This window comes from Zonotrichia albicollis, chromosome 1 (genome assembly GCF_047830755.1).
Source record: "Zonotrichia albicollis isolate bZonAlb1 chromosome 1, bZonAlb1.hap1, whole genome shotgun sequence".
Taxonomy (NCBI): domain Eukaryota; kingdom Metazoa; phylum Chordata; class Aves; order Passeriformes; family Passerellidae; genus Zonotrichia; species Zonotrichia albicollis.
The window spans coordinates 19,801,086-19,827,222 of record NC_133819.1 but is presented as its reverse complement, the minus strand read 5'-3'; the positions used below and the strand labels follow the sequence as shown (position 1 = coordinate 19,827,222).

At 36.2% G+C, this 26,137-nt stretch overlaps 1 protein-coding gene across 3 annotated transcripts in view; it reads left to right on the top strand.

Moving 5' to 3' along the window:
- Positions 1-26,137, top strand: part of MALRD1 (MAM and LDL receptor class A domain containing 1) — a 217,159-nt gene that overhangs the window by 49,106 nt on the left and 141,916 nt on the right. For all 3 annotated transcript variants that reach the window (XM_074535188.1, XM_026795148.2, XM_074535181.1), the window contains 3 exons: positions 10,273-10,360; positions 13,074-13,250; positions 15,553-15,730. In XM_074535188.1, coding sequence (XP_074391289.1) covers positions 10,273-10,360; positions 13,074-13,250; positions 15,553-15,730 — 443 coding nt within the window. The remainder of the gene's footprint in view (positions 1-10,272; positions 10,361-13,073; positions 13,251-15,552; positions 15,731-26,137) is intronic.

Sequence of the window (26,137 nt, the reverse complement as noted above, 5' to 3'; positions counted from 1 at the left end):
GGATACGTCACATAGGCTGTTCTGCTTCTTCACCCTCTACTCTTCCCTCTCACTCCTCAGTGAGATGAGATTGCAGCTGTTCTTTGGGGCTTCTGATGATCTGCTCTGTAATAAGTGAAATGGCATCACAAAAATCACCCTTCAGTTATTTTTGCCATTCTTGCTGTTTCTTGCAATTACTTTTCTGAGGAAAGGGAGGACTGATCAACACCCTCACCCCACCAGCTATTTCTGTAATGAAAAACTTAGAATTCTAAAGGTAAATGGAAATTTTGGTGTAATTCCAGTTCAAAAACTATTTTTATAGTGGTTTGGGGTTCTGCTTCAAACAAAAAGTGTCTGCTGGGGCAAATTTTGAGGTTTCAGAATGTAATGTTTTTCTTTCATGCACTTCTAGTGGTGATAATTATATTTCATAAATTATTAGTAGAGGGAAACTTATAGTAAACTAAATACCCCTTTTGCCAATTTAAGACAAGATAATGACTCACTAGTCTTCTTTGTTAGCTATAATATCTTTTATGTAAGAATACAATTTCATTTCCTACATAACAAGCTTTAGAATTATGGAAATTAAAAATTTTAGATTTTGTATCCAATTTTACAGCCCCTCAGAAAGAATATTTTAATAGGGTTTCTAACAATGATAGTTTTGTGGACTTATGTGAATTTCAGTCTTCTCTAGTCATTAATTGATAAGCATCAGGTTAAAATTCTGGACTTATACGGGTGAATTCCAGAACATGTAGCTAATTAAACTTAACCAAACTTCTTTGCCTGCAACTTCTCAGGAAGAGTGTGCGTTACTCTATATTGTCCCAAGGAGAAGTATTATTTCGTAGTGTGGAAAGAACGGGAAGAAAAAAACCAAATCAAAGTAATTGTGTATTTACCCTTACTTTTGGAACATTAAACTGGGAAAAAAAAATATTGAAAAGTTTAACCCTTTCTAGAGCATTTGGATAAACTGAGTTCCTTTCAGAGAGTTGCTTGAGATTTAGCAGAGAAACATCTAATCAACAATGTTAAAAAAGCTTCATAGAGAAAGATCATTAGTGATTTTTCTGAATGAAGACAAGAGAGGTATTCTATGAAATCGTAATGTAACACAATTCAAGAAAAAGGAAATAGTATTTTAGGATGGCCTGTATCGTATTTGCGTTGCCCCCAGATGAAGGAAGGAATGATGAATCTGACTTCAGGTTCTCAGAAGGCCAATTTATTACTTTATGATACTATTTTATATTAAAAATACTATACTAAACTATACTAAAGAATACAGAAAGGATACTTACTCAATGCTAAAAAGATAATAATGAAAACTCATTGCTCTTTCCAGAGTCTCAACACAAAGACCCTGATTGGCCAAAGAGTCAAAGCAACTCACACCAGAATCCAATGAAACACTCACCTCTGGGTAAACAATCTCCAAACACATTCCACATGAGCAAAACAGAGGAGAAGCAAATGAGATAAGGATTATTTTCCTTTTCTCTGAGGTTTCTCAGCTTCCCAGGAGAAAAATCCTGTGCGAGGGAACTTTTTCAGAGAATGTGAATGCCACAGGCCTGTTTTTAGTTCATTGGTGATAAATGTATACATGTTTTTTGTATACACAAGTCTTGTACACATGTTTTGTGTGCAAGAAACTGCAAACGAAGTCAATAAGTAACTTGGAAAATTATCAGAAGCAAAGTCAGTTAAGGCCTAGAAGCACAATAATGAGGCTGCAGCCTCGCACCTGCCATACACTGCTAAGAGCCTGGGTGGAAGCACAGTGTGCCAGGATGTGGCATTGCTGGGGTGATGCCACCCATGGTGACACACACTGAGCTGTGGACAGCCAACCTTGCTGCTGCACATCTCTGCTCACACTGTGAGGCACTCTGCTGCACTGAGCTCTTGGTGCCTTGGGAGGCTCACTCTTTTTGATATTCTAGCTGTGATTTCAGATTTTCTGCAGTCGCTTTCGCCCTTGTTGAACCAGGTTTGTTATTGTCAAGTGTTGTTAGCCTTCTGCCTTGATTTGATTGTCTACCTGCTTCCTTCTTCAGGGCCTCATTTCAGCGTGTTTTGACATACCAGTAGGAGTTTGTTAATGTTTAGTTGGTCAGATACATATTTTTCATTAAAATCTGATGCTGAAGCCGCTCTGAACTTATCAAGGACTTCTCTAAGACATTTATTACGTGTCTAATACCTACTTGTGATCATTTTTATGTTATTGCTTTTGACCTATTCCCTGCTAGTAATTTCCACACAAAGATTTAGAGAGCATGGATTTCCACTCAAAAAAGAGCTTCAGTTTCAATTTTCAATTTATCACTCCTCATCTTCCTTCTCCTACTCTTCTCCTTTGAACTTCCCCAAATAATCTGCTGAGATTAGTATTCAGGAATTCTCCTTTTTTTAAATTTTTTCCCCTGTCCTTTAAATGTTGCCATTTGCTTTTGTTCCACCTTGCTCCTCCAATAGTACTTCAAATAAATGAATATCTAGACACATTTGCTGCATCTCAGTAGGTCTTTTTCTGACTATTCTTCTTTGTTTCTGATCTGTATGTTGCCTTCTTTCGTCCCTGATACCTCTTTGCATATTGCACAATACTCTGTGTTTTTTACATTGTGCTGTTGGTTTCTGGTCTGCTTACAGTAATTATTCTCATTTTGTTTTCACTGTGGCATTGTACAGCCTGTAGTTTCAGGCAGACCTACACAAGCAAGTTTTTATTAATTGGCTAATATGGACCTTTAAATATCCAAATGCACTGGAATGGGAAGAGACATCTTGTACCAGATAAAAAGTTGCTTAAATTCTCATCCAACCTGACCAGCACACTTCTCACCATCATTGTAAAAAATGTACTTCTTCATGTCCAATCTAAATCTCTTCTCCTTCAATTTAAAATCATTGCCCCTTGTCCTGTCAGCATAAGTCTTGGAAAAAAGTCTCTCTTCATCTCTCTTATGAGCCAGCTTTAAGTATTGAAATGCTGCTGTAAGGTCTCCACATATCCTTCCTTTCTCTAAATTGAAATCTTTCATACTTTCTTCATAGCAGAAGTGTTCCATTGCTCTGACCAGTTTTTGTGGCCCTCCCCTAGACCTACTCTTACAGGTCCACGGTGTTCTCATGCTGGGGAATCATGAGCTGGATGTGGTACTCCAGGTGTGGGCTCACCATGGTGGACAGAGTGGCAGAATCACCCCCTTGTCTGGCTGGCCACACTTTTTATATTAAGCTCAGGGCAAAGCCTACACAATCTTTCAAGTTATTTAAAGAAAAAAGGAAAAAGACCAACCAACCAACTGACCAAAAACAATAACCACATACTCAAACCCAAAAAAAATTGTTGTCATATCTGTACTTAACACTCATGCCTTTTTAGAATGTGTCCTGGCAGGTATGATGTGCAGAGACAGTTTCAGGGTATCTAAACTGTGCCAGAGATTGCTCTGTCAGGCCGAATTGTGTGGACTAGTCCAAGTCTGTCCTGTTGAAGTGACAATGCCTTTTGGTAGGGCAGCTCTACTTCTTGCACTTGTAGGTCCTAAACTCTCCACCATGCCCCATCCTCAAGGGACTGCCTCAAGGGGTTGTAGAGGGCCAGAAGCAAAAGATGACATATCTCAACCTCATGTTCATATTTCATGCAGAGCTTGTATAGGCTCTAGCTTGGGCAGTTCATGCTCTGGTTTCCTAACTAGTCCACAGTCTAGGTCAGAAACAATATACACATAAATTGGACAACATGGGAAACCGAGGCACTTGTGAGAAGGGCTGGAAAAACAACCTTAAGACTTGATGGCTGGTGGTGAACTTTGCGTTGATAGCGAAGACCATTCAATACCTACAGTGTGAAGTGAAATACAGACAATTTTCATGCTGAAAATGTGTGTGGTACAATGCTGTGTATTTGAAAAATAAGTAGTGTGAGTTTTTTTAAAAGTCCATCCTAAACAATGGTTTTGCCATTTTTGATAAATGGATTTCTCAGCATAGAAAACTGTGAAAACAAGATGATCACACGAGGAATCAGGAAAATACATTGGATAAACCTTCAGAGAAAATTTTGTGGGCTTAGTTCAGGTCTTAGGGAAAGATAGTGGCCCTTTGTCCAGTGCTATCAGAATACTAAAGAGATAATCCACTCTAAAAATACAAACAATTTATTCTTTGTGCTGTTGTTTTATTGATATGCTGTGGAAAACTTGTCATGATGTCATCAAGTCACAACATGTGCACATAGGGGACCAGGAATGAGAATTTCTAATCTACCTTTAATAATACCTTTTCCAGTGACAATTATATTCTTAATTTCATGTCTGTCATTTCCTTGCAATTTTTCTTGAGAGGGGAGAAAAGAAGGGGGCTGGGGTGAGAACGTTTTACCTTTTTTGTCCATATTTACATGCAGGCTGCTCAATGGAAATCACATAAAGTAAAAATACTCTTTCTAATCTCTACTGAACTGTCAAGTTCTGCTCGTTTTAAATATGGAAAACCTGAAGTAATGAAAAGTTTTCACCATCTTTCAGAACCCACAGCCCACTGAGAGACTGTTGGGACATTTGCATTCAAGGGGCATCATGTAAGAGAGGAGTTATGTTTCCCTGAAAATTAAGAGTATTGTTTCACATTTCCTATTGATATTACTATATTACTTATCAGCAACTGCTCAACAGGAAAATAAAACTTGGATGACTTTACAAGGAGAAGGAAAATGGTAGTGATGTTTATCTCATGGCTTAACTGGATCTAGAAAATATAACTGGATCTAGGAATATCAATATCTTTGAAAATATAACAGGAAGATCACAGGAAAGCTGTACTTTGTTGAAGATTTAATTAAATTTTCTTCCACAGAGGAAAGAAATTGCCTTATATAAAGCAGAGAGTTTTAAAAATATTTTTTTGCAATCTGTTTTTTCAAAAATTTCTATTTATTGAGTATGCTTATATCAGAATTAAGGAACAATGTAGAAATCTACTCCCACTGAAGTATATGTCAAAACTCTCATTAACTGTAATGAGGACAGGATTTCATGTCAACCCACATGTTCTGGTGATATCTCTATGTTATTGTTTCTTTACTTTGGGAGGTTAAGGCCATATGCATGGATGTAGGAGCAGCAACTCCATATAACTAAGTCAGGAAAAATCATTTGGGTCAGAAAATGTTCACATCATTAGGCAGAAGGTCTAATAGTGATCCCTTTGCTCATTAGCATTTGCTGCTGAACAGATAATTGACTGTTTATTACCACAAGTGCATTCACAAGCATTGAGAAGAAACCAGTGAGCGCCTCCTCTTAGGATGCTCCTTATCTCAGCATGGAAGAATTGCCTTTGCAGCAAGCACTGCATGGATCAGATAAAGTCTATTTGTTCAGCCCAGTGCAGACTTCCCTAGACAGACATGTGAAGATGTCTTTGTGCAGCCCTTTATATCTTGGTATGCTAGACTGTACAAAAGGGAGGGACAGAAATACTCAGGTCATAACAAGTCATCCTGGTCAATGTGGGGCACTTCTTTTAGAACCATAAGTCCCAGGTATTTGATATAGTAACTCAGCCAGAATCCTGGGGTTTGTTTGTTTGCTCGTTTGTTTGTTTTATTTTTTACATATAAAATCTGAGGAAAGCTGTGTTTGGGAGAAAAGAAAGCAGACGTTGTATATCCTTGTGGATTAAGTCAAAATTAACCATGAACTTAAGGTATTTTAAATATAGTTTTATAATTGCAATTGCTATATAGATGTTTCTCAAATGGGCAGGCTAAACATGTTGTTTTAAAAACCTAGAATCTCAGAAATTTTTAGGCACTGACAATATAGTACTTCTGCAATAATTCTTCCAGTGCTAATATTACAGAGACAACAGGATCTTTTCTCTTGAATGAAGTTTTGTGACCTTAATACAGGAAAGTAAAGACTCCTAGAATATGAAGTCATTAATTCCTCCAATATTATTGAGTAGTCTAAAACAGGATAGAAATATGATTCATCCCTGCACTTAAGAGAAATGCTGTGAAAAACATCATAAATCAGCATGAGGGTTCACAAGCTTATAGCAAAGTGTGATAAACTGCTTTACTGAACTAGAACTAGTGTTTTTCAGTATCTTGTAAAACCAAGCACTGTAAAACATCAAATATTTGACACAAGATTTTTCATATTTGATGTGTGTAACCTGAAGAATTCTGGTAACAATTCATTTGGACACCTGTGTGATAGGACTTTATTTCAAATTTTGAAATCTGGAGGCATTAATTTCCAAATAATTTTCAATGATCATGAAAGAAAGGGGCTGATGAGCTTTGAAGAAGGGCAGTGTGATCTTGAGCTTTTCAGTGGGTATGATTTAAGTGATGTGCTGACCCACCCAATGTTGATAATCTCTCCAGAAGCTGATGGCAGGTCTCCACTTGTGATTGGGTTCCGTGCAGCACATAATGGCTCTGATTGCCTAAATCATTCCTCCAAGAGAGGGAAAGCTGAAACAGACTGTGACAACCCAGGCATCCTTTATTTTTTCCCTAAGACAAACTGTTTTGCAGAAGGTTCAGTGGAACAGGTCAGTGCCACGTAAACAGAATGCAACTGGTGGACACCTAAATGAGAGATTGAGGGAATAATCTCAAATCCACAGTGCCTACTCCTGTAATGACAACTGAGGAAGCAGAGAAACAGAGCCAAGGAGGAATAAATCAACATGCTGGGACTCAGCAAAGCCGTCAATATCTTATTTGATGTGAATTAAAACCTACTCAAAAATTCAAGATCAATTCTAAGTTTCTCTTTTTTTGAATTAAACCTTTTCTGAAAGAATTGTGTTTTCTTGGAAATAGTTTCTATTTTAATGTACTTCTTGAGAAATTATTATAGGAATATGTTCATGCGTTCTTGAAAAAATTATTCTACAGTGAAGACTTATGACATGACTTTGATCATTGGATGAAAATATTTTAACAAAGAAGATGCTTTGAAGCTTCATTCTCTGGCTTGATGTTTGTCTGTAATTACAAAAGTTCCATCACCTCATAAGGAATTTATTGCTTTTGTGATGCAAAGTTATACAATTTTCTTTATTCATCCCTAGCATTAAAAAATAGGGGTAGTTTACATCAGAGATATGCAGTGAAATGTGGAGGACTTTACTTTTAGTAAGTTACAACAAAATTTTTTATGGAAAAATGTTTTGTCAGTTATTTGTGTGGCTTTCTTTTTCCTATTCAAACCAAATAAAATGCTTTCTTGCCAGAAATCATCATAGAAACCTAATCTAAATTACCATGCTCTAACTAGAAATAAAAATCACTAAATAACCCTGTTCACATCTCCTGTAACAAAACTGAGTTACTGTTTATCTAAATTACAAGTTGAATACATTGGAAGTAATATCACTATTTTCTAGACATTTGAAAATCTTCAGAATTTTGAATGCACCACAGTATTTGAAATTATTCCATTCTATCTTAAACTATGCTTGTATAGAAATTAAGATTTTACTTTGGTAACCTTCACTGGGAATTGGCTATTGACAGAAATGAGCATCACTGTAAAAATTGAGCATTTGTACAGAACAATATTATCCATTGTAATTCCTCTATTAAGACTTGTCCTGACATCACTTCACTATTCAAAAGCCTATTTTGTTCAAAATCTTAAGGGAGCATTCTTTTTATGTATACAGAATGTCATTCTAATGCAGTTTGCTTTCATGGAATTGGGTTTTTTCCCCTCTTTATGTCAAGTACCTTTTGATACCTTTATAGATTTCATTGAGTCCGTTCTTAGACTTCTAAAAACATGAATTTGGGAACTATTTATTCTTATTCAAGTAACAAATGCGATGTGCACTGAGTTTCACAGCAGATGAATTTCTGAGATTGCTTTATAATATCTTATGAAGTTTGCAGAATTACATCTGTCAAATTAATTAAAGTGGTCAAAGTTTAACCACAGCTGCAGAGATATGTATTGAGGCTCTAAACTCAGAAATTTGTCTTATTTTCAGTTTTAAGTGTATACCTATGCCACTATTACACTTTTTGTGTTGTTAATGAGTTCATGCTATATTTCAAAGTATCAGGCTTCCCTGGTGCATAGATAAATGTAAAAAAAAAAAAAAAAAAGTGGGTGGGGAGATTTTAAACAACACAATCATAATGATAATCAGTATAAGGGTATTCTGAATTAAATTCCTCCTAGAGAACTGTGTCCTGTCACTTCTAACTTTGAATATTTTTAATCCTTTTAAAAACATATTCTTGCTTAAGGTGCAAGACTGCAGCTCTCTTAAAGGAAACATGGGTGGATGATGTTGGATAAGGATGTCCTCAGCCCATGTGTCTGTCAGGACTGGGACATGGGCACAGGCAGATTTGGAGACTGAAGCTCCTTGCACATCCTGCAGTGACATCCAGAAGTGCCCAAACCAATCCTATGGAAAGTTACTGCAGTTGTAAGGGTATTTGGGTTTATCTTAGTAGTAGCAGTGTAATTAAGCTAACTCACTGCCTCTTTTTCTAAATTTGAGTTAATCAATAAGTAAGTAATTAATTGCAGGTAGATAATTGTTCATACTTGGAAAACAAATTGAAAATTATGTTTAAACTGCTGTGTGTTTGCCAGTCAACATTAACATGGAAGGAGATTTGTAATTCTGGAAATTTCCTTGTGTGGCTTTTCCAAATAGTAGACATTTTTGTTTGTCCTGTTTCCCATTCATAACCATTTTATTGCTATTGGTACCAGTACTGTAGCATTTTCCCCATTTTAATCTAAAATACCCAAAAGCCTGGGGTAATATTGTAAGGAATATTTGTGGGTATCCTGAGGGGAAAATAAGAATCCCATACTGCTGTAGGAGCAATAAAAAGCAATGCTGTCATTTATTGTTGTCGTTCACAAGAAATATATTTTGTGCTAAAATGGCCCATCTGGAGCATATCCATAGTAGGGGACATTTACCTGTCTTCTTTTAGAATACTCATTTATTTTGTTTAATGGACATAATTTATAAATGAAGTGTAATCATTTTTATTTACTCTGGTGATGTCAGCATCAGTAATAAATCCACAATTCACATGCAACTTCAAAACAGCAGAAACAAATTTGTCAGTGTTAACATATTTAGGCTGATATTATTCTTTTACTTTTATGGGGTTAAGACCATTCCTTGCATCATTTAAGTATTTTCCCCTCCTGTTACAGGATAATAAATTTCAAGTGTAATGTTTAAAAGGTCTCTGTACATATCATATGAAAAATGGTTTTTGTTCAAAATAACCTTTCTTTATAAATAAATTACAACAAAAATAGTAGAACTAACAGTACTCTGAAGCAGAACCATCATATATTTGCCACTATTTATCCTTCATTAATGTGTAGGAAATTTTTACTTAAGTGAGGAAAAATCTGAAAAAAAACCATTAGAAATTTTATACAGCATTTCTGAAACTGAATGTGTATGTAGCATATAAAATAAGGATTTAAAACAATGGCAAAGAAATAACAGTTTTTGAACTCTGTTGGATCAGCAAAAACATCTTTTTTCAAAAAGTGTGTGATTTGAGAAGGCTTTATTATTTTTATACATTGGGGTTTATTATTTAGTTGAACTAAGAGTACTCTTATCAAATCTCTCACTAATCACCTGCTAGACATTTATCACTCAGCAACAGACAGAAGAAAGGAGGTTTATTTAGTCTTCCAGAGAGTATTTCACAAACACCAACTTCTCCTATTCTCTGGCAGTAAAAAATAATGAAACAAATACAGCATTGACAGGTCTAATGAAGCAGTAGAATATTTTTCTTTAAAAGGTTTCATAGCTCATTTCTTACCTGCCTAATTGTTTTCATCATACTGAAATTTGTATGAGTCTATAATTTTTTTACATGAATGGTACTATATTTAGCATGATTAATGTTATTGCAATAAGTACCAAAGGAGGTAATCATAATATGCCACTTACGATAATGTCTTGCCATCATTTTATATCACAGTGATATTTCAGTGAATTTACACCACTGTGAAGCCAATCATTCTGTTATGGTTCTCTGTGATTAATGTGACCACCAGTGAAACCTGATAATCGCTTTCATAAATTGTCATTGAATAGACTGTATCCCCCAGAATAAATTTAATTTCATTTTAAGTGAGAAACATGGCACATGACTCTTCTATCAATTAATAGGAAATATTTAATGAGAAGTGGAAGTCTACTATACACTGAAAAATGCTTTTGTAATCCTTGTTTTTCTAGATTTTGGTGAAAGGTATCGTAGGAGATGGTTTCACCGGAGACATTGGACTTGATGATGTGTCTTTTCTGGGCTGTACTCTTTACAATGGTAAGAATTGAAATGCACATCTCCAAGCTGTGAGCTGATTCGTTGCTGTTGTTTGTTAATATTGTTACTAGAAAAGCAAAAATGAAGTTAAAAAATGTGAGTCAGGAAATCCAGACTTGTTTCCCTGCTCCTCAGACTCTCATATCCAGGCATCAGGACAAAAAATGTTCTGCTGTGCATGTAAAGTCCAAAAGAGGTCCTTAGTAAGAAAAGTGCAGTTTCCATAGTCTTTTAGATCTTAACTCCTAGAAGGTAAAAGAAGCTTAGCTGTGTGTGAAGGAACTGAACTTCATTCTGCCAATTCAGTTTGATACAGCTTTCCACCTCCCCATAATAATTCTTAATGTACTTACTGTGCCAATTGCTCTCATGTGACAGCACACAAATAGTTCAGGTGATAGAGACGCCTACTGTCAAAAGTGATTGTTACCAAGGGTAGAATAATCTCTACAGAATTGTAAAATATTATATCCCAAACATGTATTCAAGGCACCAGACTCAGGATGTGGAGCTCACCACAGAACAGATTTTAAGTGGGCTACTGTTGGCTGCAGCAGGCAGTGCAGGTTATATATGGTGGGACAGTTGCTCTAAAGTCATGACAGGGCTGTAGAGCAGCAAACAACTTAAAACAATGCCTGAATATTAGTATCCTAGCACTTACTCTAAAACATCCTAGTGCAGATGCATTTTGTTCTGCTGCTCCAAAAATGTCATAGATATAATTAGTTCTATGAGGAATATCAACTATGTATGGTGTTTCTTTTGCAGATAATTATCTAGTGTTTTACCATATTTATACAGGGTGAAGCAGTTATTATAACATTTTGGATGTGAAGGCTTTTTGTAAATAGTTAATGGATTATGCCTTATATTCAGGGAATAAAATCTTAAAATAACTAATCAGAAAATCCATAAATAATTTCAAATTAGTTATGAAGAAAACTTTAATACTAAATAAGAAATTGGAAAACATAGAGGGTCAGAATTTCAAAGTTCATAACTAAGAAAAAATCTTCATTGTGTGTGGAAAGATAAATTGAAAATACTGAAGTATAATGGTGGACAAGAATCAGGTTTTGTGTTCTGTATATTTTTAAAATTGAGAGCAATTTTTGAGACAGCCTAGGGTCCTGTTCTTGTTTTATCTCCTCCATGCCATAAAAATATTCCAACAGCAAAAAAAGCAGTCAAAGACACTGTGGGAATAGCCTGCAAAACAGACAACAGCTATGGCATATTCCACCAAATTTAACACCAGTACGATCAGGTTGAAAAAGCAGGGTTCCCCTGTCCCTGCACACTGGAATCAAGCACTGCCCAATTGCTCTAGGTCCACTTTAAGTGACCAAACACTGACAGGGAGCGGTGGGCCTGGCAGCTTGGTGGCAAAGTCTCTAATAAGAAACATGAAAGATGTTGAATCTTTTGAATCATGATTGTACTGCTTAAGCACAGTATTTAAATGCCCTGACCAAAGGCTATTCAGTGACGCTTGGTCTGGACAAAATGGTATTCAATAAAGTATAGAAACTAAATTGTTTCAAAATAGAAGAAGTATCTGATCCTCCTTTCTTTTCAGGTGTTGTGAAGGCTCTGGTTATTCAAAAGTTCTTCCTCCATTTCAGTGTATCAGGCAGAGCCCAAAATGTGCCATTTGTACTTAAAAATTTCTGACCAATAATGTCCTTGCTGTTATTCTGAGTTGTGGATAAATTTATCAATTCATATAATTCTTACTTCAAAACATTCCTTCTCGTAAGTTTTTTCCTTGAGTGTTAGGACATTTTGAGAGTATCATTCATTTGACTGGAAAAGAATTTATTTAATTTCATATATTTGCTTTCTACCCTTCAAAATAGAAATGGATAATTTATTATCAGTATTAGTGCTCCAGCTGTCCGGGATTAAAAACAAAAATCCTTGCTATCCCAGACACATTTAATAGGAAAAGTCTTCACACACACTTTTTAATTAACTCAGGTGTATTGCTCAGGTGCATTGTGCGCTACAGCTAATAATTTCATAAATTATTGAATTTTAAAAAGGAGTTTTATAATGGAAATTCCTTTTTTAGACAAGAATAGCAAAGGTTTTCAAGAAAAAAGAGTAGGCTTGAAGAAAGGTGCATAGTAAAGAATAGGAGGACAAAAAAAGACAATTGATTTGCAAGAAGTGGTAATGAGTTTGAATGAAATATAAAGAAGGTGGTGGAACAAGGTGGTGACCTCAGAATCATTTCTCTAATGAGAAAATAATTTTTTTCAGCAATAAATTTACAAGGTAAGAAGGTTACATAGTAATTTCCACAGTCCCTTGTAGTAATCAACATGTTGAAGAACCCATTATCATCTGAATAATCTGTTAGTCTTGGTGCACAGGCAAAATCAGTTTCTGTGATTGCTGTGTGAGTGTTGGCACCTGTTTTTTGAAATTACTCACTGGGTTAATTCAAATTTGAAAGACTGGAAAGAGGTGTAAATCCTGCAAGTGTCAAAGATTGTATGGATAGTGTGACAAAACCAGTGCTTTCCACTGGGGAAAGCTCCAATTCAGCTTCTGCTGAACAGCATTTCAGTCATTCAACTGTCCAGGCACGATTCCAGTAAAGCCATTTCCTGGAAAAGGGGGGCAGTGGCAAAGGGAGAAATCATTATGAAGCTGGAATGCCTCAGTCCAGGTGCTCAACATCCCTTTGGCTCCTTTTTCAAAGGAGACTTGCCCACTATTTCTACAACTACATCAGGAACTTCAGTTCCTGCCACGCTCCCCATGAACAACTGCACAGAGAAAGAGTTTGTGTGTCGAGCCTCTGGCCACTGCATCCAGATGATCCAGAAGTGCGATTTCAGACCTGACTGCTCTGACGAGTCTGATGAATCAGCTTGTGGTGAGTGGATCAAATCATGTTCTTTGTTACCTTGCTACTTTGTGGGTCTTAAACACATTGCACAATTTGGTATTAGCACCTAGATTCTATTTTAATGTGTTTTTCCCCAGGAATGTAGCAACATTTTACTCATCATTTGTGATGTAATGCACTTTCTGCCTTCTGATTCAGACTCAACATTTCAAGTTACTACTGAAATGTGGTAGGGGGAGGAATCCTCAGTTCCCTAATGATTGTTAACCATACATGACAATTTTAAGTGAGCATATTTTCTTGAAATGCTCACTAGTCCAGACTGGAAGAGACAAAAACTTTAGAGTTTCATCTTTGTGGTGGACATCTGTGAGAACAGTATCCACTTCTTAACTACTTCAATGAGTATGGGTTTTGTTTGTTTGGGTGGCTGTTGGGATTTTTTATATAAAAATTGTTTCAGCATCAGCAATAATTGTGAAATTCAGCCTACTCCACACAGAAGTGAGTTCCAGCCTGCAAAGCTCTGATAGTCTAAAGGAAAACTGTAAGGGGGGACAATGTACAAGGTCCACACATGACACCCATGAAGATCTAAGACAATTGTTGATTGCTTCTGAGTTGCAGCAGTTCACACTGTAGCATTTTAGAAGCTGTTAATTACTTCCTTTTGTGTCAAAGAACAGTGCTCGAAATTGCCAAAGCCAGTTAATGAGGAGGACAGACATCTAGAGACAGTGACCTCTCCAGCCTTTTCAAGCAAAACCATTGTCACTGAAAATAAAACTCTGAATTCATTACACATTGTGAAGGGAAATCAGTCACCTCTCTCAGGGCTGAGGGCTCAGTGAAAATAAACATCAGATTCACTTCTTCCAGTTATTTCCACGTAGGAAATAGACACAGGGAGGGAATGATACTTAAGTGCCACAGTATTTTCCTATAGTGTGAAAAAACACCAGCCACTGAAATCTTGCCCTGAAACATAAATGCAGAGCCCTCTGAATATTTCTCCCTTCTGAACATTATCTTACAATACATCTTTTTATTCTAAGCAAGATAAATACTGTGGAGGTTACACCTTTACATATTTGCTCTATCTGAGGTCTCCTATCACTTAGATGGGAATTTATCACTTAAATGACAATGCTGAACTAGGACTTAAAAACGTCCAGGCTGAAACAGAAATATGATCACAGGAAGGTGATATCTTTCTCAGAGGCACTTTAAGTATAATGTTTAGAGAGCATGTTAAAAAGAGGAATAAGCATTTAATGCAACTCATCATTCTCAGGAAACATCATAAATCTTCATATGGGCAACCCATGAGATCACACTGGCAGCACTTTGCTTCTTAGTGAGGATATACAGCCTATAAATCAAAACTCACTCTCTCTTTACCATTTTTAGCCTTCAAGGAAGGAAATATCAGGCACATTCTACCAACAAACCATGGTTTCTTGATGCAGCATTTTTATGGGTTTATGGGTTAAAATAAATTCTTGTTTCCCTTGCATACGTCTCATTGCAGTCACTTAAGTGTAATAATCTGTTACAAAGTTCTGGAGAGTGACTAGACTCAACTTGGACCATGTGCTGGAGAATAAATATTCACAGCAGAAATGGAAAATAAAAAAGGTTTCTTTACCCTAAGTAGGGTCAGTAGTGAGCTCACTTTGATACTTAGGAAGCAAAAACTCTTTGGAAGGCAACTGCATGGTTTTTTAGTAAGACAACAATAGAGTATATGATACCAATACTAAATATATACATTTTTATGTAACTTTCAAGTTTTGTGAGGACTGCTTGAAATCTGTTTTGGTGGGTTTTTTTGGTTTTTGGTTTTTGGTGGGTATTTTTGTTTGTTTGTTTGTTTGTTTGTTTGTTTTGAGGGGGGGTTAAAGTTATAGTAATGGACTTTGTAGACAATGTACAATGATTTCCTTATGTTATCAGTCAACAGGACTGGAGACAGAGCCATACAGCAGTTCACAGATCTTGGCTGATTAATTTTACAGGAAATTCCATGTATTTTACATGACAGATTATTAGAATTACCTGAAAGCTGGTCAGAACTCACATGAAGGTAGATACTGAGGTGCAAAGGAATTGGTATATTCCCAGAATTAGAATCTGTCTTATAGAGGAGAAAATATAAAATTCATGTTTTGTCTGAAAGGAAAAAACTTTGCATGTTAGTAATGTGTTAGTATCCACAGATACTATAAATTGAATCTTTTTTATTTCCATGGTGCTTTTTGGGTTGTAACATGAGTCAAAGATTTTCAGTTTTTGTATAAACATGAGTAATCACTGTTGATCTCTAAAGTTACGGAAGTCTGTGACTTTGAAGATAAAGACCTGTGTGGATGGTATCAACCAGCCTTGGAACAGATGTCAGGAAATTATTCCATACTTACCACAAAGACATTCAAGTGGCAACTTGGAAGAGGAGCAAATCTCCACCCAGAGGAAGAGCAGCACTGCCCATTAACTGATCATACTACGTGAGTACAGTTTTTCAGGTGCTTGAGTCTCTTCTACAATGTGTGATCTTAATGTGTAGATTGTTTAGAATGCGTAGGTTGTCAAGGGGAAAAACTGCTGCATTTACAATACTGAAGCAGTTTACTGATTTATTAATGACATGTAATTGACTGACAATAGGTGAAGTAGGTATGTAGGATCAATACTACAGATTAATCAAAATTAAAGAAACCATTAATAAGCAGGTTAAAATTTCTGAACATCTTTCTATAAGTAACTCCCAAAAGTTTGAGTATCTCCCCATCCAGAGAAACGCACACGAGGATATATGGAGTACAAGCATGTTGCCCCTTATGGGAAAGCAAGTTTGGAATCCATGGCTGCTCCTGCCTTGTCCTCCTTCCAGCACCCCAAAATGCCAGCCCAGCAGTTGGCTGCAGTCTGCTGGCAGCTCCCAGGGGAATTGGTGCCCTCTCTGGTCTCTGCAGTGGTTGTGGCACCAGCAAGATGATCTCTGGCTTGTCAAAACCTGGTGTTGGCCACTGCTCTTTGCATTGCATTAGCAATTCCTGCTATTACAAATTTTCATCCTACTGTTACACTTCTTTTCAAGCTGAGCTCCCTTTTGAAAGCTGGCTTTGTAATTAATTTGGCAGTGCTTAATTTAGTTAATTGTGGTTATCCTCTTCATCAGTTTGAGGTGAATACCTTCTCAGTCTTTGTTCACACAGAACATTTATAGTCACTTTTCTACCTTACTAGCTACTGCTAGTTGTTAGCTGTTGCTTCCAATTTTGTTATTGCTATTGTTAGCTATTGCTCTTATCCCAGCAGTTTTGCCCAAGGGTGGGCTGTACAAGTTAACACAAAAAGTCCAGTGAATTCTGCCCTCATTTAATATTCAACTAACACAATTCAAAACTACTGTCGTTAGAGCCAACTTCAGTTTAGCTGGTATTTTTTTTACCAACTTTTTTTATTTTACCATTTCTCTGGGTAATAAGTTCATATTAAAATGTAAAGTATTTCTACTCTCTCAGTGAAGATTTGTAAATTAATGTTGCATTCTGGGTAGATTCATTAAGATAGTTACTAGCTCAACTGAAGATACTCCTTTGATTTATCTCAAGGAGCAAAAATAAGTTTCTCTGCATGAACATTTGGTTCTAAATGTTTTGGAGGTTTTTTGATTTTTTAAAATTAAGTAAGAAGTGTGTTTTAAAAAAATGCATTAATCCAATGTATTCCAGTTAAAAGTAACAGTAAGAATTATTGAAAAAGAAATCCCTACAGGTAACTAGAAAGTATATTGAGTACAATCAATTTTAAATGCTATACAACTTCACTAATAAGAAAATTTTTTTACAGTGTAATTACTCTGAACAGAAAAATACTTGCCTGGTTTTAGTGACATGCATGTTTATTTTCTGTGACAATAGACCATAGACTGCAAAGATGGTCTCTAAATTAAGGCCACTTCAACAAAATATTTGCTAATTGCTATTAGTTTAAAATGACATTATTTTGCATTTAATCAGCCTGAATTTCTATTGCTATTAAAAGAGTGAGTTCAATATGTTAGTGTCACTGTGTACTTCATTAAAATTACTGTATTTTTACCAAAATCCCAAAACAGCAATACCAAACTCAAAAAGTCATTCAACAATAGCAAAGAATTACAAGGCTGTCATGCTGTTTCTAGGTCTCTACATTATGAAAGGGAATTTTATCCCATAAAAAAGACTAACTGTTTAGAATAAATTAGCTGTCAAATCTTTCATTGACTGCTCTTTATTTGTTATTTATTAGCCAACACCAACCCTGTATTTGTACTTAGTAAATCCTCCCACAACCTTTCCAGCATAGGTTTACCTTGGCACAGTGATACATGGAATTGTATTACTGGTTTTCAACATATTTTCAAGGTTTAATGCAACTAACAATATATTGAAAAGGACTGATGAAAAGAGAAAGTAAATGATCCATAGAGACTGCAGTTTTCAGGCAATTCTGTAATGTATTGCTCCTGTGATGTTTCACATGAGATGCAGTTTAGTTCTGTGGTTTTCCCCTTCCCTTTGTTTATTGGCCTATAGAGAAGTACAGAAGATAGATGCTTCCAAATTACCACAGGAGAAGCAGAGCAGCACTTTTGTTGAATTAAAACCCTGCAACATTTAGTTTATTTTCTCATCCATTTTCCCCAAATTTCCACTGGTTAGATGAGGCAAGCTGTGTTACTGTAATCCTGTATGCTTGCAAATTAAAATAAAATATGCAGGATTATGTATAGAAATGTTTGGATTCATTCTGATTCAAGAGTAGTTGGCAGTGCAGCTTACAGTGAGTTCTTTCAGCAAAAATACCTGTGAACACTTGTAGTCAAACCATCTGCTTCCCCAGAATAAGTACCTGGGCTAGCCACAGGTAGGCTGCTGAATTGTGAGATGAAGGTGTGAGTCTTTGAAGCTATAATTGCATTAATTAAGTGAAAGTAATTACTTTGGAAATGGAGGGAACAGCTTGTATGTGTATATAGAAACCAAAGGCTGTTAGAATGGAAGCCATTATGGGAGTCTGCCATTGGAGCCTGGCTTGAGCAATTCAGTCTCTGGCTTGAGCTAGAAAAAGTCTGTCATGTGTTGTGTAAAGGGCTGGGTGGCATTGGCAGTGTGCACTCAAAAGGCCACTATTCATACTCCAATGTGAGCTCCTGTCATGTGTTTCTATACTTAGCAAATGGAATTCTCTATTGCAGTTACGTTTCTAAAAGCTGCAACAGTAAAAGTATCAGTTTGTGTAGGGTTAAACAAGTATTAAATTGACAGCAGCAAATGGATGTCTACTAGTTTATTTCCTTTTTAAACATCTGGTTAGTGATGTTGCAAATTCTCTGACATTATTAATGATATTTGGGTACCGCTGTTAATTTAGAACTTTGTAGTCACTTAATTGATATGATAATTCAGGCATCAAATCTAATAAATCAAAACAAAAATGGATGCAGAGGAAAAATGAAGCTGACATGATAATTATTGCTGTGTAAATAGTTCCCCTGATAAACATATTTTAATACATCTGTCGTTCTTTTGTGTCTTCTTTTCAGACAATCATTACCAGAATTCAGGAAATTTAGGAAAATTAAAAGTTTTATGTAATATGTTTAAGCCCAGCAGTCAAGACATGTTTTAAATTTGAGAGTCTATAAACTTCAAGAGGAGAAAAAGTTATAAAGTATTTTGTGGGTGGTTTTTCTTTTTTTCTTGGGTTTTTTGGTTTGTTGGGTTGTTTTTCTTTGTGTGTCCAACATAAATACCAACTACTTTTAAGAATAAGCTAATGGCAGGAAATGATTTGCAAGATAATGTCAAATTATTTCATTGCAAGCAATCATAATTTAATCAAACTTAATTTTACACTAAGAAAGAGAATATACCCAAAGTGGTTTTCACCTCTTATGTTAGGATGCCAGAGATTAAACTCCTAATGCCAGGGATTAAACTCCTAATGAAAATAAATTAAACTATGAATAATTTAATCATTTTGTGTAGGTAAAACTTTGCCTATATTTGCCTCATTTTCTTCCTGGAATTCATATTTATTATGTTAAACAAAGCATCAAAGTTTTCTGTGATACACTTGAAGTGTGGTCATGCTTCATTTGGACAGAAATCTTCATTTGGAATTTTGACTTTTAGGATCCAATAATAAATATACTGCAGCTTTATTTAATGCAAGAATTCCTTCTCATACTGGAGAAGGAATCACTTCTCTGGTGATTTTCTTTTGAGCGACTTTGTGATGTCACTGTCCAATTGCAGCTCCCAGTACGACTTGGGTTTTGGTGTGGTAAACACCATTGGTTCCATTCAGTTTGAAATAAATATTGAACCTCAATCATGTGAAAAAGTTTAGATGCTCAAGGCAGAATTTTTTATTCTCTAGCACTGTGCAAAGAACTTGGTCAGTTGGCGTCCAGCATTTTACAGGCTGTGAACAGAAGCAGAGGTTGTCTTCTGCAATAGGAAATAGTTCTATGGCATTCTTTCAGAAAGCTGTTTTCCAAAAAATTTATGTCTGTTTTATTATGACACGAAAATCATACTACATTTTTTGTTTCTGAATTTATTAAGCTTTAATATTAGGTGTTAATGGATGTGGGAGGTCACTAGGAAAAAAAAGTTTCAAATCATAACAAGAGAATTTAGTCTTTTTTTGGAATAACCAGTTGGAAATTAATATGACACATATGGCTGTAGCTTAAAATCTGCATTCCTAATGACTGTTTGCTCTCAATTCTCTTTTAATTTTTTAATCTATACAGAAATGCTGAAATTTAATTCAAGGAAAGCCTTTCTTTCTTTTTTTTTTCTTATAGTTGTTAGATACAGATTTCAGTTACTGACTCTTTAAGATCTACTAGAATTTAAGTTGGAAGGTCGGTTGGAAGTGTTCAGCAGAGAAAATCTTTGTCTGATACACAGAATTAATTAAGTCGAGTTCTTACCTTTCTTTAATAATATTGGAAATTACACATTTTATAACATTTTAATTTTGAATATATTCCTTTTTCTGAAACAATATCCCCACAGATGCAATAATCTTTATTCAGGGAAGAATTTTTTGACGCCTATGAATATATTATATGCCAAACTGCAAGAGGACTCTGAAGGTTTTGTTCACATGTTATGACCTATAATATCCCATCCAGTGTTATCTACAGAAGGATAGAAGGATAAGTAGTCAAAGAATTTCTAGTGCAGACATTGAATATCTAACAAGTACAGATACAAAAGAAACAAGGTAGTTTTTTCTCGTTCTCCTTCTCTCTCATCATAAATCTTCTCATGCTTCCTGAAGATATCTGCTCCACCACATTTCTTTCACGTTCACAGTCACTGCACACCTTAACCAAAACCTTGGCCCTGCCCATCTCTAGTCCCTCTCCTTCCTACACCACCTGTGGTCTTCTGGCTGAGCTGGCCAGCACAATGGGCAGAGCATTGAGAATCTCTTATCTAGCCCAAAAAAGAGGTGATAAATTTCTTCTTGAATGAGTGCTTGAATATTAAATTGTCTTTCACTTTTGTAGCATTTTTTGTGATTTCTCCAGGCAGATACAATGTTGAGGGAAATATTAGGGTTTGCTTTTTCATTTTTTTAACAGAAGGCCTGTTCTTTATATATATATATATTTCTGTAACACTTTTTGTAATATTTTGTAATATTTCTAAGTTTTTTCAACCCACCTTACAGGCACATTTCAAGTAAAAGGTACAATATGTACATGGCTTCCCCATTTTACACTTAATATTGAGGTTACCTTGGGCTCTATATCAATATATGAACATTAACTTGTCATCGTGTCTTTGCCTGTTTCCTTTGGAATATTATAATGAATTTTGTATGCTAAATCTTTTTATTGCAACTTTTGTTGCTAGAAAATATAACAAGTTTTCTTTATATACCTTCTTACATTTTACCAGAACTGTCATATCATCTGGTTTTGACACTAAAAAGCAAGAATTAATAGGAATCAACAGAAAATGAAGTTAGCATGATGCAAAGGTTGAAGTATCACAGTTTGCCACCACTTTGTGTCAAGTATATAAGGCATTAAAATATCAATGCTGTATTCTGGAAGTGCAAGAAAAAAATGGAAAAACCATTAATATTTTCTCATAAATATGTGTTTTAGGAATTAAAAGTTAGAATATAGCATCTATTGACTATTTTTTTTCTCAGAAATCTGATGAAAGGTTTTTAGCTAGGAAATCGTGGCTAATTTAAAACAAAAAAACTGCAAATGCATTAACTTTAGGAAAACTTCTGCCTTCTGGTTACTCATGCTTTGGGGGAAAGAAGCTAGAGAAGGCAGTGATCTCCCACAGCCCCAGTACCCTGATAAAGGATGCAGAGGATGTAGGAAATGCAAACTGAAGCCACTGTCATGACTGATTCAAACGAGCAGCTTGAGTTTTGATGGCCCACATTTTCCTGATGAGTCCAGTATTCCACAATCCATTCCCTTTGGTCCAGAGAGTGCTTCTTTTCAAGGTCATCCAGTGCCCTACTGGCTTTTCTTGACCACTATTTTGTTTTTTTCTCTATACAGAAACCCATCTGTTCTAATAGCAGGTCACTCACTTGGGCAGATCCCAGACAGATGGTGTTACAAAACTGAAGAATAATACTTTCAGTGCATAATAGGTGCAATAGGTGTGGGGCTCTTGTTTGCTATACAGTGTACAGTGTTTATGGACATATGTAATCAGGAAAATTGGAAATTTTTCCTGCATGTGAAGGCTGTTACTTTCTGCATTTTGAAATAGCTCATCATTGGGATACTTACAATTCTAAGGAAACTAAAATATCTCTCCAGTTTGTCTTCTCTTTGTTTTTTTTGTTTCTTGTTATTGCTGAAATTTGGAAGGAAATCAGAACTTTTTAATGCAAGGGAGTTGTTTGTTTTCTAATCAGTTTCAGTTTTCAGTCCTAAAAAAAAAGAATGAGTAATGGGTATTTTAAAAGTCCATTTAAATGTTTCTCAAACAATTAGTAGAAGATACACAGATGAATTTCCACTTTGAAAACAGACATGTCCAAAAATTCATTAAATAAGAGCTTGAACTTGCTGTACAAGAAAGTAAATCTGAATAAGTTTTGATCCCCTTTCAGACATTGCAACAATAGACAATTAGAACTGTGAAATGTGTAATTCACAGCATGAGACTGATTTGATAACTCTGCCAGGTTTAAGATGGGACTAATTTTTTGATAGGTCTTCAACTTTTCTTAGCCCACCTAATCTTTCCCTAGTTATTATATTCAGTTCACTGTGTTCTTTGGATTGCCTTGAAGGGGAAAATAGCAGGAAGATTCTTCTATAAATGTCCATTCTTTGCCAACTACAGTTCAAAAGACATTTGGAATATTAAGCTATTAACTGAGACAAGTATGCCAATATAGGTCAGTTGCTTATGTTGAAAATTTTATATCCATTAAAATGTTGTGAATTTCCCTCTGAAATTAATTAGGATTTTTGGACTGGCATGGGAATGTCTTTGTGTAGGGAATGCTTGTAGTACAGAGGTAAAATTAATTATTTTCAGAGGGTAAATATCAAGATTTTAATGACACTTACTGTAGCTGCCAACTAAGAGGTTTTCCATGGGTTAGTTTTCTAAATTGGCCTGAGTTCTTCCAGCTACTGCCAGGGGAGTCTGCCTGCATTCTGGTGAATTTCAGCACTTACATAAGATCTATGCTGAAAGCTAGATTTATTCACTATTATATATGTTGAAAAATACCATGTTTTAAACTTGTTATCATCAACTTCTTGATGTCTCACTTAAAATAACCAAACCAAAACAAAAAACAACTCAAGGGAGTCTTTATGGAATAGGAAAGAAATTAATTTAAGGATGGGTCTGATTAACTCTCAGAATGAAGAAAGTTGTCTTCTCCAAAGATCACTTAAGAAATAAAGGTTGGGGTGAAGACAAGAATACCATCTGGCAGAGTAAGAGATGCTGTTAATTGACATTTATTTATTATTTTACATTTGTGGAAGCTTTGGAATACCTTGTCACTGTATATTTTTTACTAGGTTAAAATAAAAGTGGGCCAGCTAAGAAATCCTTTATTTTCAAAGTCAGAGCTTGACACACCGAGCAGATGTTTGCAAGTACATTAATTGGCTCTGCTAAAAAATTTGCATCCACAGAAGGTATGGACCCTCTAGCTAGTTTGAACTCTGCAAGCAGAATGATTACTTATTTTTTCAAACTCTTCCCCCTGCAGATCATGCACCTCCCTGGTGCATGCAGGCTTCTATACCAGGCAGCTTAAGAACTCGAGACAGAGAAATTACTTTGTTCTGTGAGCAAACATAATGCTGGTTAATTTCCACCGGAATGTAGCTTTCCTTTTAAACACAGATGGATCACAAGTACATTAGTCTTGTAGTCCTCAGTGTAAAAATGTCCATGATAGGAGTGAAAGTCAACAAGGATGCTCTACACATACTTGTCGGATCTCAAGATCTCAGTCCTGAGATGCTGAGCCTCCGAGACCCTGGGGAGGGCTCGGGACTCCTGGAATGTTGCCAGAAGTGTCTGGTAGCTGGACTTTAACCCTACACAGGAGACGACAAGGATGAGAGCTTCACCGGGTGAGTGGTGAAGGGATTAGTTAATTAGAGAGTGAGACACAAGGTTTAGGATTTATGTACAGGGGGGTTTAGAGGAGTAAGATGGAAGAATTGGGGTGTGTCCTGTCCTCCTTCTGTTCCTCTTCTGTTCCATCTTCTTTGGCCACGGTGGCACCTTTAGATTGGTTATTACTAAGAGTACACCGAGCTATAAGAATAGATAGTATTGGGGAAAAATGATAAATATTGTATACGTAACTAGGGGTATAAAGATACGTGGCGGTCCGTGGGACAGCACAGTGTGCCCATGGCTGACTGCTGAGCAGATCTTTGTTAGGCTGAAAGAACATCTTTTAGATAAACAATTAATAAACATAAAACCAGAAAGAAGAACTGAAGCCTCTTCTCGTCCTTCGACACGCGGGCTGCCCCAAAGCCAACCCCGGGCCTTCCAGGCCCCTCAAACAGCCGAGATAAACCGGACACATACTTACCCATTCCCTTCTGATCCCTCCATTTGCCATTACTTGCCCACATAACCTTAATCTTCTTGTAATCACATGCCACCACTGTGTTTAATGGCTAGCACTGTGAAGTGTTTCATACAGGGGACTTTCATCTGGTGTTCTAGTTTTAAATGTGATACAATAGCAACCACTGAAACAAGGTCAAAGAAGTTGCAAGGACACTTGTCTTAGGCTGCACTATGGGAAAATGGTATTTGGGCATAGATGTGATCTTTGGCCTGCCTATGTCTGACAGAACACACCAACAAGAGATAGATGACTGAATTTCATCACAGAACTGATTGTACCCTGCCACTGTTTCAGACTAATCTCACTGAGAGGCTTGGATGTAATACTGAATACTCTGGGAACTTAGAGATCTGTAAGTGCTGTTGCTCTTCAGAGCTTTTTGTCATTCTGTTTCTCACAAGTCCTTTTGAATTCTGTTGTAAATACAGTGCCAACACCCTTGGGTCATTGAAGGCGAGAGTTCTCAGAAGCAGAGTAAATTCTGAATTTTTCAAAATTTTTTCAAATGTTGAGAGAACTCGACCCTCTTTTACCTCAAGCGAGACTCTGGTAGAATACTCAGCACCAAGGCAAAAAAGAAAAATCACTACCTTGAAATAACAGCTTTCTTTAGCAGAAAAGAGGGAAATAAATGAGTTGTCCAAATGCATATTTCTTGAAAGATCTGTAATTATGAGTTTTCAAAGTTTTCAGCTATTAGTTATAGTAGAGTCAGTTTATTTGGAGAATGTTTTAATACTTAGACTAAAGGATTAAGCAAATGCATGGAGTAATTATAAAACTGTATGAGTTGCCAGGACTCAGTGATAAAAGAAAAGCATCAGCAGCAATTCTCTTATCTGCCTTTTCATGAAAAGGAAAAAAAGATTGTGGAGAAGATCCCGATTTCCAAAAATCCTAACTCTTCCTTCCCACTAGGATTTTGCCCAGATGAACTTTGGTCCCTGCTATGTTTATAAGCAGTTTTCAGTGATCTCACATGTAACGTATCTGATCTATGCAAAATGAAGATCTGTCCCATTAAAATGTTGCCTTTTTGATTATTTAGTTGGTTGGTTGGTTTTTGTTGTTTGTTTGTTTGTTGCTGGTGTGACACATGGGGAGGTAGAAGCAATAGTCTTGCTCAAAACTCTCTGATTTGTGAAGATTTTTGAAGGCCTGTTTCTGACCCTGTACCAGCAAATTCTTTATTCTTCTCTTTAGGCAGGACTTTCAGTCTGTGAAGAGTGTGATGTCATGAGGTCTTTGAGCATCTTGTGTTTCTCTTGTCTGTGCTTGCTGGCGAGGGTCAATGTCTTCTCACAGCTGTAGTGATTCAGCTTTACAGAGTGGTTGCTCAGAAATTATCCAGTCTGGAAAACCAAATAGCAGCACCTATTTAAAAATGTTGGTTCCATTGTCAGGTTTTTAAGAACTTGTTGGGAAAGATCCTTTTGAGAAGTACTGAGCGTGAAGCACTTCTGCTGGAGAGAAGAGAAATTTATCTTTGGTCAACAGCTGCATTTTATTTTGGAAAGTAAGGTTTTTAGGGGCTAAACCTTAAATACCCAAAACACTAAAACTGCACTCCTGGTATCTCTGTACACTCAGAATCTGACGCTTACTTCAAAGAGACCTCATCTTTCCTGGTAGCATAGGAGATAAAATTTCATCCAATATTTTGGGTTTTCCTGACATTAAGCCAGGATCAAACCCTCTAAATTCCCCCAGGAAAGAAGGTAGCAGGAAAAGCCAGAGAA